General features: G+C 38.0%; 1 protein-coding gene across 6 annotated transcripts in view; it reads right to left on the minus strand.

Moving 5' to 3' along the window:
* Positions 1 to 14,730, minus strand: part of RERE (arginine-glutamic acid dipeptide repeats) — a 771,648-nt gene that overhangs the window by 474,535 nt on the left and 282,383 nt on the right. For all 6 annotated transcript variants that reach the window (XM_037828609.1, XM_037828611.1, XM_037828612.1 and 3 more), the window contains exon 2: positions 5,637 to 6,105. In XM_037828609.1, coding sequence (XP_037684537.1) covers positions 5,637 to 5,961 — 325 coding nt within the window. In that variant the 5' untranslated portion in view covers positions 5,962 to 6,105. The remainder of the gene's footprint in view (positions 1 to 5,636; positions 6,106 to 14,730) is intronic.

Consider the following 14,730-nt stretch of genomic DNA (forward strand, 5'->3'; position numbering starts at 1 on the left):
GCAGTGGAAGCACTGAAGAAAGGATAAAAGTTAAGTGCATAAAGAGTTGGGGTAGGAGCGAGGGTGACTGGGGGGGTGGGAGGATTCTAATCTGCTGCCACAGCAAATACAAAGGCCCTGAGGCAGAAAGAAACAGGGGCAGTATAAGTAACTAAGTCCATTATGATTATGCTAAGCTTCTAAGGACAAAATGAAGATAACACCAGAAATGAAGAGCAGAGCAAAAGAGGTAGCACTGACAATGCATAGGACAAAACCTCAGCTAATGACTAATTCTAAATAACACCCAATTCCCCATTAAAATCGCTGAGGAACTCTCATTTGTTTCTCACACCAAATAATCTGAACATATACCTTTTCCCAAGGACAAGGAAGTAGTTCTATAATGGTCTAATTTTATTCTCATGGTATCACTGCTAAGCTCATTTTTTTTTAATTATTAAATTCAGTTTTATTGAAATACATTCACACACCATACAATCATCCATGATATACAATCCACTGTCCACAGTATGATTACATAGTTATGCGTTCATCACCACAATCTATCTCTGAACATTTTGCTTACATCAGAAAGAACCACAACAAGAATAAAAAATAAAAGTGAAAAAAGAACACCCGAATCATCCCCCCATCCCATCCCATTTGTCCTTTAGTTTTTATCCCCATTCCTCCACTCATCCATACACTAGATAAAGGGGGTGTGATCCACAAGGTCTTCACAATCACACTGTCACCCCTTGTAATCTACATTATTATATAATTGTCTTCAGGAGTCCAGACTGCTGGGTTGGAGTTTGGTAGTTTCAGGTATTTACTTCTAGCTATTCCAATACATTAAAGCCTAAGAGGTGTTATCTATATAGTGCATAAGAATGTCCACCAGAGTGACCTCTCGACTCCATCTGGAATCTCTCAGCCACTGAAGCTATTTCGTCTCATTTTGCATCCCCCTTTTGGTCAAGAAGATACTCTCAGTCCCACGATGCCGGATCCACATTCATCGCCGGGAGTCATACTCCGCGTTGCCAGGGAGATTTACACCCTGGGAGTCGGGTCCCACGTAGGGGGGAGGGCAGCGAGTTCACCTGCCGAGATGGCTCAGTTAGAGAGAGAGAGGGCCACATCTGAGCAACAAAGAGGTACTCAGGGGGAGACTCTTAGGCACCATTACATACAACTTTAGACTCTCCTTTGTGGTAATGAGCTTCAAAAGGGCAAGTCCCATGCTCGAGGGCTCAGCACATCAAACTGCCAGTCCCAATGCTTGTGACAACATCAACACCAGTCCAGGTGAGGATGTCCAACATATCCACACCTTCCCCCAGATCCTTGGGGCTGGGGAGGGGGAGGCTGTAAATATATTTTTTATTATCTGCCCAAATTACTCTAGGATGTGTCACTATTTCACTCCAGCCTATACTAACCTACTGTATCTCACTTCCTATTCAAAGTTCCATGCAATTGTGGTGTCTGAACAAATCGACTGTAGAGTTGTACCGTTTAGAAAATTTAGATCCTGTACTTGGTCTCATATGAAAGTTGAAGTTTTAAAACACAATCAGTTTCAACCTTTATCCTTTGGCCTGGCTTGCCCTGGTCTTAACCAGACCTGCTTCATTCATATCACTAATTGAAGTCTGGGCTCTTTTTCAGCTTTTTTTTTTTTTTTTTTTTTTTGACAGTAGCTGTATGCACTAATACTGACATTCATATCTGCCAAGCTCTAGCTCTGAGTTTCAGGTGTCTCAGAGATATGCATTGTTCCAGAGACCAATCAGGTTATATGCTAGGGGATCAGCATCTCAAAGTTTAGAGATAGGCCTTACAATTCAGGGATAGAGTTAACTGCTGTAAGAGCTTACAATCCAGGGACTATTACAATTATTGTGTCCACGTTAGGCTATGTTCTGAGATTCAATTCTGAGTTTACACATTGTAGTTAGTCCATATTGGTGAGGCATCATCCCTCTCACCATGTTTTCTCCAACACTTTTACTCCTATATATATATTTTCCTACAATTTTATAGAGTTATATTCACGTACCATACATTTATCCACAGTGTACAATCAGTTGTTCATGGTATCATCATAAAGTTGTACATTTATCACCACAATCAGCACTTGAACATACTGATTACTATAAGAAAAATTGTTTTTTTTTTCTTTAGCAATTAAGAAAAAATGATAAAAAGAAAAATAACATGTCATACAATACAATATACTACTAAGGACAGCAAATAACACCACTACCAAGAATCCCATATTACTCCCCTATATCCCCCTCTCATATACATTTAGCATTGGCATATTGCCTTTGTTACATTTAATGGAGGTATATTACAATGTTACTGTTGACCATATACTCCAGTTTGCTTTGATTATGTTTTTTCCTGAATACCATCCCTTTTTCAAATTTCTACATGGTTGACATTCATTTGCTTTCCCACATGCAAAAACATTTTCATATTTGTATATTTAGTAACAGTCATTGGCCACTCCAGTTTTTGCCACGTTATACAGTCCCAGTCTTTATCATCTATCTTTACCTCAGGTGTCATACATTCTCCTATCCCACCTCTTTCAGCTTTACTCACAGACATCTTTGTTCAGTGTACTTACAATACCGTGCTACCATCACACAGTATTATGCTATCTATTTCTGGATCTATGCAATCAATCCTAAACATTCTGTAGTCCTTCAGCATCAAATGGCTGATCTCTGCCCTCTTTCTATCTCCTGGTCGCCTGTGTTGTCGGCTTTTAACTCCCAAAGTTTGTTCATTAATGTCTGTTCATATTAGTGAGACATACAGAATCTGTCCTTTTGTTTCTGGCTAACTTCACTCAACATAATGTCCTCAAGGTTCATCCACATTATTACATGATCCATGCCTTTGTTCTGTCTTACAGCTGCATAATATTCCATCATGTGTATATACTACAGTTTGTTTATCCACTCGTCCTTTGATGGACATTTGGGTGCTAAGCTCATTTTAAATGACGTTTTGGTAGATACCTATAATTTAAACTTAAATCAGAATATTAAAACCAATCCAGAGAGGTAGGAAAAAGAATCAATCAGTACTTTATATCCTAATGAGACAAATGAGTTAAAAAAAAACTAGCAGTCCATTGAAGACACCCCTTTTAACAACTTGTAAGGATACAGAATCTCTGCAACTGAGAAACAAACTGATAATGATTTCTTCAATATTAACAAAGGATGTCATTGTAATGCTTTACACCAAGAAAGACAAAGACTAGGAAGGATGACAAATGAAAGAAAAAAAATTAAGTCCCATCTGGGAATCTAATCACAGTACCCTATTTCTGATTCTTGAGCTTAAGTAAAGCTACAGAATGGGCAATGCTGAACAAGATTCCATTTAGAAAGCTTAGAGAAGGGAATGAAGTCACTTAGCTGCAAAGGTAAAGGGAGGGAGGGAGGGAAAGAGAGAGGGAATAAGAGAGGGGAGGGGAGGAGGAAGAAAAGGAGAGGATAGACGAGGGAAGGAGGGAGGAAAGAAGTCAAAGTCTTCTTACCAGCATCAAATATCTATTGGACCTTGCTGGGTGTAAAGGAAATGCACGGTACTGTCATCTAAGTACAAGAGGAGCTTCACATGAAATGGGTATGCTCTGGGTGTCAGAAAAAACTCCCAAACCATCTTTGGTCTTTATAGATCCTTCATAATACATTTACCTTCCAGAGAGAGCATTCATTTTTCACATTTCACAAAGGTTCTGAGATTTACTGAAACAATGCCCACCTCCTTAAATACAGTTCTTCAAAAAACACTTCATTAGGAACTTACTGCTTTAAAAATAAACTCTTAGAAACCTTCCTCCACATAGTCTTCTGAAAACCTAACAGGACTTCCTATTATCTTGTAGGCAGTGCAAAATGAATGTGCAATGCTTACCAAACTGGTTTTTTTAGGAAGCTATTCAGCAGATTTAGGGTGCCATAGTCCCATAAATGGGGAAAACAGCAAGTTTTTCTAATGTGAAAGAGGTTTGCTTAACTGAAAGAGTTCTCAGTTGTTAATTATGGACTCTCATGAGGAGGACAGTATGTGCAGCATTTCCCCACATAAACTCCACTACAAACTTTTGCGGGAAGAACCCCTAACTGACATTTACCAGGAGTAATGTTCCACACAGTGCAATTCAAGAAAGACTGCTGCTTAATACTGCACAAGGCAGCTAGCTGGTCTCTGACAATGATCCAAAGATCACATTAGCCACTGACACTTATTAAATTGCTATGTATCAAGAGATAGGGATAACAAGTATGTCTTTCCTTATTTTTAAATTATTGTAGCATAATCTATAGCTAAAGGAATTCACACATCCTGTTCCTTTCTCATGATCCAGAACTAAACAGACTCATTACAAGTCTCAGTGATTAAGAAATTCATTTTTACCATCTAATATCTAAGTCTGAGTCAAAGATAAATACTGATAGTATGGTAGCTTACACATCACTAAATCTCTATAGCAGAGTTCTAACTTCTCTAAAATATCAACTTTGATTATACCACATAAGTATCTCCTCAGAAATTGTAGCTGTGAATACAAGCTCATTTGTGAAAATTTTAAAGTACTGAATATCTTTTGACATTCTCAACTTACATCTCTATGAGGAAATAATCCATAACTTTATGTGATGTTCAAAACAGTGACAGTACTCCTCAGTAAAATGACTATACCAGAATAATGGCATAACTTAGTGTAGTCCCTTTTATCCCCCTTTCCTGGGAAAGCATCAAACCACATGGCTTATAATCTGTTAATTATATCCATATGAAATTACATGTCACTCCTAAACAGTGTAAGTAATCTGAACAAAATGATCTCAGCTAGTTGTACTGGCTTCTGTAAGAAAAGTATCTTAATATACACAATACGTTAAATTAAAAGGGAAGGCTTTGCCAGTGTCTGATAGGTTTTGAGTGACTTGTTACCAGCATCTCATCTAAAAGATGAATGTGTCTTTTTTTGAGCAATCCTATAAACCTCAATATGGCCCTATTACATTTTCTGGAAATCAAGCAGGGACATTGGCTTCAGCTAGTATCATTGATTAGAGAGGGTGAAGCTCAATACTTTGGAAAAGAAGGTTAACAAGAGCAATAAACCTTGGTGTGAAGGCCAATAAAATTCCCCCTGTAACTTCTGGTCCATCTCACAAACCATGTAAAATTCCATTTCCAAGAATCTTGAGGTTACTTATTACCACTACGTATTTTGTTCTTCAGGGTCACCACAACCTAACTGTGGTTGAAGATAAAAAAGCAAGAATGAAGTCAAAAAATGAAAATCACTGAGCAGACAGTAAGAAAGAGAACAGCAGCATGAGAAAACAAGGGAAGAAGTGATGAATGCACAAACCAGGACAGAAGACCTGGTTAACGCAGGTACAAGCAAAAAAATGTGTAAACCCAACTGACCAAGCATGGGCCAAGTGTTTTCACAATGTCAAGTTTTCCTTACCCTAAACTGCTTTCCAAGCTTTTCGGTTCCAAGCTTCCTTTCGTAAATGTAAAAAGGGTATTTATTTCATTTTACATGCAGATCCCGTTTTTCAACCACAACATGGTAAAGCCCCAAATGTAATGCCCCTTCTTACCTCCTGGTCTATAGACAACATCATCCTCAGTAATATAAGATGTTATCTCGCCAGTATCTGTCCTTTCATAACGGGATTTTTTTTTCGGTGGTTTCTTTTTGTTCTTCTTCGTGGACTCCTCTGTGGTGGCACTATTGTTGTCATTGTCCTCATCATCACTATGATCACTCTCGGCATAATTTTTGGCTCCTCCTTCCAAAGTACAGCTCCGGCGAGGCCTTGAATTCTCGCTCTCTCTTGCTTTGTCTCTTTTATCTCTCTCTCGGTCCCGATCTCGGTCCCGGTCCTTCTCTTTGTCTTTGTCTTTGTCTTTGTCAGCTGTCATGATTCGCCACGTGCCTTCTTCTGTCCTCTCACGGCTAGGCCTCCGTGAAAGGTAGACAGTAAGCCTGGGCTTCAGTCTTCTGAATTTCTTACTCAATCCCAGGGAAAATCCAACCACTCCAATAACCCTAACGTTTCAAAAATGCTATTTAGGATAGAAAAGAGAAAAAAGAGAGATTGATTTTGGTTTAACATTCTCTCATATTTCCTTTCCAAAATAATATTTTGTTACGTGAAATCTCTTATTACACATTTTAGTGCTAAAAACTTCTCACAGACCATAGGAGGAAAGTTAGGACAAGTGATATAAACATAAATATACAGTTTGGGACCTCAGCTAGCGAAATGAAAAATGTTATGAATGCATAAAGAGTAAACTATACTTTGTGTACATCAATTGTTTTCCCCTTTGTAAGAAAAAGGAGTAATATGTTGTACTCTAGTAGAAAACATATAATATGTGCAATTACACAAAATGAATTTCATAATCAATAATATTAACTTAAAGAGGAAAGAACCTGTAATAAAAGTTATTTCTACCTGAAAAACAAAATAATCTGGTCAGCCTTCGGAAACATCTCAGGATGTCCCAGAATGTACTATCACGTAAGACTCATTCGTTTCACCTACTTCAAACTCCCAGCTGAAGACTCTTCTACCCACTTCCAACTCTTAGAACTACTATTCTCAAGGAAAAAAATGTAAGATTTAACTCAAATCAAAGTGACACACTCAAAGCAGGATTTTTTTGCCTTCAATTACATTTTACATATCATCTAAGTCTACCACTCTAGTTATTTTCAAATAAAAATGGCATCTCTAAAGATAAATACTATTTCTGCCATAACAAAACATAAAAGCTTCCAGGACAACCTTTCATCTTTGAAGAATACTAGGTGGGCTTTTTGGCATCATTTTCTCAAACTTCTATTTTGAGATAATTTCAAAAACTTACAAAAATATTTGCAAAAATAATACAAAACCCATACAGAGAACTCCAACATACTCCCCACCCACCCAGATCCACCAAATTTTAACAACTAGGTATTTTTTACATTCTTCTAAATTTCCACTATTAATAGCTTCCCTAATGAACTCCTCCACAGAACTAAACACAGTAAGAAAATCTCAAGTTTTTAAGAGATTACAAGAAAAGTGAATCTCAAACTCCAATCCAACATAATTCTTATAAAAATTTTATTAGGGAAAAAATTGCTTTGCTTGCAAATCAGTTTTAGAACAGTCATAACAACCAAACATTTCCCATTTGCAGTTTTCTATCACCTTCCCAGTATCTCACTGAATTCAATCAGCAATCTCTACCAAACACGTTCTAAGTGCCGGGTCTTAGAAACTGAAGATATACAGAGGGTAATCTCATGGTCCTGGCCCTCAATGCAGAAGAATGAGGCAGAGAATAATTTGACAACTATCTGCTTCTCATGTTACTGGGACAGATAAGAAAGAACATATGCAAACAAATACAAAATTGATCGTCTTTAGATGACATCAAACAAATCGGTTTTCCAATTATATACCTCAAAGGCAGAGATAATTCTCTTTGATACATACCAAAATCATAAAAATTATCACATACTCTCTCCAAAGTTAAGTCAAATCTGATACCAGAAAAGATCTCCCCATAAGAACGTAAAAAATCCTTAGACACAACAAAAAATAAAAAATACTGACAACCACCTCTGGGAGGTAGGCAGATGAAGGAGCGATAATGCTGACAATCTATAAGCAAACTCAGAAAGTTCCACTGAAAGCATGTAGCACAAGCCCAGCTTACTTCCTTCTCCAAAGAAAATATGCTTTCAGATGGGACTTCAATTTTCTAAACATATTTCAAGGCCAGGAAAAATTATTCCAGTGCCCATCAAAGTTTCCCTTGATGAACATCTACTGAACAGGTAATAATAAACTCCCAAATCCTTGTAGGCCATTAGTGTTAGCAATTGAAAATACACAAAAGAAGTATGACTTTTTTCACCAGGCTTAAGTTTAGAGCATGAACAAGTCAATCATGCAAGGAAGAAAAATAACAGTTGACAATGAAAACGTATCAACGCCAACTGGGAGTCTACAAAGAATAAGGACTCAGTTGCAGTTCAGGAAAAATACTTCTGATAAGTTGAAGGAAAGATCATTCACCCTAGAATTAACAAGATGACTGCCCCAGAAAATTGTGTAAAAATGTTATTTTAGCACTCAAAGAAGGAAAAACAATAAATTCAAATGGTACATTTAACGCTACTCCTTACAAAATTATACAAAGGTACAGTTGTTTCCAGCAAGACTAAGCAAGAAATAAAAATTCAAGAAACAAAAGAGAAGACATCCACAAAATGAAATCCGGAGACTCTATAAATGGACAACTATCCGATAAGTAAAAACACTGATAAACCAAGGCAAAATTAAAACCAGTAAACATTTACATTGGCTCATATTCTAGATCAGTGAGGATTATGTATTGCCCTCTGCATTTATCATACTAATCATAATTTTTCTGAGCCTCATTATACACTGACCATCACGTAACAATGATGTGGCATTGGCAGAAAAGGATCCAGAGAGGAACCAGACAGCACCGAGAAGGGGCTTTGTCTCTTCTGTTTGCTATAAATGATCTACAAAATGCACAATACAACAACAGCATCTTTTTAGTGACATAGGTTTTACAAGGCAGGACCCTGCCATTATTTCATTGATTCTTACACTTAACAACTCAGACAGGCATCATCACTACAAAACTGAAGGTGAGAGGAGACCATCTGCACACAGTCATGAAGGCAAGGCCAGGATTTGAAAGATCTCACAATACAAAATCCTATCTGACCTGATTATAACCCTGCTGCTACTTTACTGCCACAGCCACTAGCTCTGCATGGCTGCCTTGTTTTACTACAGTACAGACCCAGGCTGATAACTCAAACACAAAGATATCGGAAACACACTCACACTGCACCCTCAGCTTCCAAAAGGGACATTTTTCTCCAATAAGAAATCAAAAAGCATTGAAAAATGTCAATCCCTGTTTAATACAGTGACGCAGGAAACTCAATAAAAGATACTTTAAAAAAACAAATAACAAAGGCACCGCCCCAATCAAAACACTAGAGTGAGATTCTCCAAGGTCCTTTCCCCCCATGGAGATTTTCAACAACTAGCAAGAACCAACAGAAATATCTTTCTCAAAGTTCCAGAAAACATTCAAAGGATTGCAGTAACAGAGCAAGTGCTAAAGCAAGAAAAAGGCCACTTAAAAACGTTAGACTTCCCTGGCCCAGAGAAAGGAGAATACAGCATTAGAAATCATCAGTGAAGGAGGACCAGACCTGGGACACACTAGACAAAGACTTTAGAAAAATGGTCCTAAATATGCTAAAAAAGCTAAAGGAAAACGTGGACAAAAAACTAAAGGAACTTGGGGAAAAGATAAATGAACAGAAAGAGAATATCAATAGAGAGAAAAAAATTATGAAAAGGAACAAAATCAGAGCTGCAAAACCATAGTAACACCAATTTAAAATTTTCTAGAAGGGTTCAACAACTGATTGAAGCTGATAGAAGAATCAGTGACTTGAAGATAAAGACAACTGAAGTAATTCAGTCTGAGGAAGAGAAAGAGACAAAGAAAGAAGAGCCTGAGGAATCTGTGGGGGTACCATCAAATGTACCAATATGTACCTTCTGGCCCCAGAAGGAGCAGAAAGAAAGAAAGAAGAAGAGAATATTCGAAGAAATAATGGCTGAGAACTTTCCAAATTAACCAAAAGACACACAGACACACACACACACACACATATACATCCAAGTTGCTCAATGAACTCCAAACAGGATAAATCTAAAAAGACCACATTGCAGTATACTATAATCAAACTGTAAAATGTTAAAGGTAGAGAGAGAAAGCCACAAGAGAGAAGCAACCTGTCACATACAAGGGAACCTCAATAAGACTAAATGCCAATTTCTCATCAGAAACCATGGAAGCAAGGCAGTGGGATGAAATATTTAAAATATTGAAAACTAAAAATCCCCAACCAAAAATTCTGTATCTGGCAAAACTGTCTTTCAAGAAAGAGGAAGCGAGTAAGACATTACCAGATGATCAAAAGCTGAGGCAGTTCATCCCCATTTGAATGTTAAAGGGCCTTCCTCAGTGGGGAAGGAAAGGACACTAGAAAATGGATCGAAGCCACATGAAAAAATAAAGATCTCCAGTAAAGGTAATTGACACGGGCAAATATAAAGGCAAGAGCTATTATAGTTTTGGTTTTTAAATCTACTTTTTACTTCCTACAGGATCTAAGAAGTAAATGCAAAAAAAGATATAATGATAAATCTAATGGTTCTAGACTGAGAATGTATAAATATGCAATTTGTGACAAAAACTACACAAAGGTGGGGAACAGAGAGGTATAGGAATATAGCACGTGTATGCTACTGAAGTTAGGTTGATATCAAAGCAACAGTCTTGTAAGAAAGGAATAAGTTTCGTTTTCACACAGAGACAGCGTGGAATAAGGGAAATGGAGGCAAAACCAGTTTAAACAAGCCCCAGACAAAGAGAAGAGAGAATCTGCCTGCTCCTTATATGGAAAAGTAACCATAGTTACTGGAATGTAAAGAGATATGAGGTAATATCAGAGGCGGGAACTCACAGCAAAAAATAAAAATAAAAATTTGGGGGGGATAGGCTGATCAGTTCAAAATCTCAATAATGAGCTAGTTGCCTCTCTGGGATTGGCTGTACAAATTAAAATCTCAAAAGATGAATTAGTTAGTGTTCTCGGATAGGCTGTAACCTCTGTAGTACCCAGTCAATGGGGAAACAGGGGAGGGACTTGCGAATTAGGAGTAGGAGATTTAAGGATTGCCATTCTCTTGCTCTGGCGCTCCAGCCTACCATGTGTTTGGCTGGACGCCCTATCTTGCAAGATTGTAAATAAATTCTTTTCTCCTCCAGAACCGAGAGAGCGTTTATTCCCTTACAGGTACCGCTTTATTTCCGACAGTCTCATGACTGTTAGATATTTAGGAAGTTACATTTACGCTCCATGCTAACAATAAAGAAAATATTAGAGAATATGCAAACTCACAGGGAGCCACAGTAGAGCACAGGACAGGGGTCAGGGGCAAAGGGGAGTTAATGAATAATATGTGTAGGGTTTCTTTTGGGGGCATTGGGAAAGAAGGTGGTGAAGACACTAAAACACTGTGAAATGTGATTAATCCCACTGAATGGTATACACAAGAGTGGTTGAGATGGAAAAATTTATGCTGTATATATTTTCCCACAATGAAAAAAAAATGAGAAATCAGAGACAATGACAATTAAATACAAAGTGTGATTCTGGACAGGATCTAACTAAGGACATTATTGGGACATGAATAAATTGGGATACAGACTGTATGCTTTATATAAATGTTAAATTTCTTAAACTGAGAATTGTACTTCAGGTGGTTACATAAAGAAATATCCTTGTTCTTAGGAAATGTCCATGGAAGTGTTATGTGTTCAAGGGATATGATGTATAAAACCTACTCTGAAATGTTCAGAAAACAGACTGAAAGACAGATGGATAGGTAAGTAGACAGACAGATTAAAGAAAGAAAGGGAGAAGGGGGGAGAAGGGAGGAGGGGGAGAGGGGAGAAGGAAGGGCGGGCAAATGTGGCAAAATGTTAAAATTGGTGGATATGGGTTTTAAGGGTACGTTGGGAGTCCTATATATGCAGTTTGTATTATTTTTCCAACTGCCATGTAAGTTTGAAATTATTCATTATTTCCCTAATGGCTAATGCTGTTGAGCATCTTTTCATGTGCTTATTGGCCATCTGTGTATCTTCTTTGGAGAAATGTCTATTCAAGTCCCTTGCTCATTTTTAGATTGGGTTGTTCATCTTTTATTTGTTGAACTGAAGGAGTTCTTTATATATTCTGACTATTAAGCCCTTATCAGGTGTACGGTTTGCAAATATTTTCTCCCATTTTGTTGGCTGTCTTTTCACTTTCTTGATAATGTCCTTCCGACACAAGTTTTTAATTTTGATGAAGTCCAATTTACCTCTTTTTTTCTTTTGTTGTTCATGCTTTTGGTGTAAAGTCTAAGAAACCCCTGCCTAATACAAGTTCCTGCAGATGTTTTCCTATATTTTCTTCTAAGAGTTTTATAGTTCTGGCTATAATATTTAGGTCTTTGGTCCATTTTTGAGTTAATATTTGTATATGCCTTAAGCATACTGAACATAATTTTTCTAAAATCTTTGTCTAGTATATTGCAGGTCTGCTCCTCCTCATTAATGATTTCTAATGTTTTATTTTTTCCTTTAAAAAATACAGGAAATAATCAATATTCCAACACCCTTCTGTACAGAAATGGGAAAGCCAATAGTCAAATTCATACAGACAGGCAAGGGGCCCCAAAGAGCCAAAACTATCTTGAAAAGAACAAATTTGTAGGATTCACACTTGTGAATTTTAAAACTTATTACAAAGCTACAGTAATCAAAACACTGGCACAAAGATATACATATTAGAACAACAGAGTCAAGTTGGGAGCTCAGAAATAAAGTCTCACAACTTCAAATGATTTTTGACAAGGGAGCCACATCCACTTAATGGGGAAAGAATAGTCTCTTTCAACAAATGGTGTTGGCAAACTGAATAGCTACATACAAAGGAAAGAAGGTGGTTGCTTTTCTCACACCATATGTCAAGATCTTAAATGGGGAATCCAAAGGGTGGGGGGTGGGGGGTTGCAATTTTAAACAGAATGTTCAAGAAAGGCTTCACTGAGGTGTTACTGACCTTGAAAAAGAGTGTTAGAAAAGAAGCCCTGAGAACATCCGAGAAATCAAGGAGAGCATTCCAGCAGTGGGAACCACAAGTGTCAACATCCAAAAGCTGGAGACTGTCAGGCACATTAAAAACACAGGAAGCCAGGCACACTGGGGTAGCTCAAGGAAGGGGGAGAGTAGTTAGTAGTAAGCTTATAGAGGTTAAAGGGCAGGGGGAGGAGGGCCTTACAGACCAGGGTATGGACACTTTGGCTCTTTCTACCTCAGTGACATGTAGTGACATGAAGTGACACAAGACATTCTACCCACTGCAGGGAACCAAGTAGCAGAGAAAGATATGATCTGTTTTCTGTTAAATAAGATCACTCTGGTCATTAGAAAACCCTGAATTGATGTAGAGGCTACAGCAGGAAGGTAAGTGAAGAGGCGTATTGCAATAACCCAGGCAAGAGTTGAAGGTAGCTGGGACAGACCAGGTAGTGGTAGAGGAGGGAAGAAGACAATTTTTATATATTTTTAAGAAGAGTTAAATGGGATGTGCTAGTAAACTCAGAGGTGAGGTGTGAGAGAAAAAAATAAAAAATGACTGGAGGATTTTTGGCCTGAGCAACTGGATGGATGAAATTGCTATTGTCTGAGTTTGGGGAGGAATTATCAGAAGCTCAGGTATGAACTTGTTAAGTTTGAGAAGCCAATAAAAACCATGTCAAGATTCGGAATAGGCAGATCAAGGGAGAGTTACAGCCTGGAGATAAAAAAAAAAATTTAGTTTTTCATTTGGGTTTTAAAGCCATGAGACTGAATGAGATCATCCAGAGGGTATGAATGCATTTTTTTGACAAAAATTTTTAAATCCACAAAATATTTATTACTCATACCTGGGTAGAGAAAATATTCTAAACAAACAAACAAACAACCTTAAAAAACATACATTTCCAAAAGGAGTATCCCCAGGACTCATAACAAAACCCATATTCCTCTCACTGGTTTCCTAATTATTAGACTGTACTTCATCATTTTATCTTCAAGTTAATTGGTGTCATCAGCAGAAAGAACAGCAAATTTGGTCAGTTTTGTTTTGTTTTAGTTTAATCAGGGCCAAAGACCTTCAGCAGTTAATCATAACTATTATTTCCAGTTATATGGTCTTCTACAAAGCATCATTTTACCTCTTCAAAACAAAGTCAACATGAAAACAGATCCAGACTAAGGACTAGACTTCTAGCAGTGCTCTGAGTGACTTAAGAAAACCACTTCCTTTGATGGGTTGAGCCCTCTACCATAAGTTTTACCCTTGGGAAGACGGTTGCTGCAAAGGAGAGGCTAGGCCTCCCTGTATTTGTGCCTAAGAGTCTCCTCCTGAATGCCTCTTTGTTGCTCAGATGTGGCCCTCTCTCTCTGGCTAAGCCAACTTGAAAGGTGAAATCACTGCCCTCCCCCCTACGTGGGATCAGACACCCAGGGAAGTGAATCTCCCTGGCAACGTGGAATATGACTCCCAGGGAGGAATGTAGACCTGGCACCGTGGGACGGAGAACATCTTCTTGACCAAAAGGGGGATGTGAAAGGAAATGAAATAAGCTTCAGTGGCAGAGAGATTCCAAAAGGAGCCGAGAGGTCACTCTGGTGGGCACTCTTATGCACACTTTAGACAACCCTTTTTAGGTTCTAAAGAATTGGGGTAGCTGGTGGTGGATACCTGAAACTATCAAACTACAACCCAGAACCCATGAATCTCGAAGACAGTTGTATAAAAATGTAGCTTATGAGGGGTGACAATGGGATTGGGAAAGCCATAAGGACCAAACTCCACTTTGTCTAGTTTATGGATGGATGTGTAGAAAAGTAGGGGAAGGAAACAAACAGACAAAGGTACCCAGTGTTCTTTTTTACTTCAATTGCTCTTTTTCACTCTAATTATTATTCTTGTTATTTTTGTGTGTGTGCTAATGAAGGTGTCAGGGA

This window comes from Choloepus didactylus, chromosome 2 (assembly GCF_015220235.1).
Source record: "Choloepus didactylus isolate mChoDid1 chromosome 2, mChoDid1.pri, whole genome shotgun sequence".
NCBI lineage: Eukaryota > Metazoa > Chordata > Mammalia > Pilosa > Megalonychidae > Choloepus > Choloepus didactylus.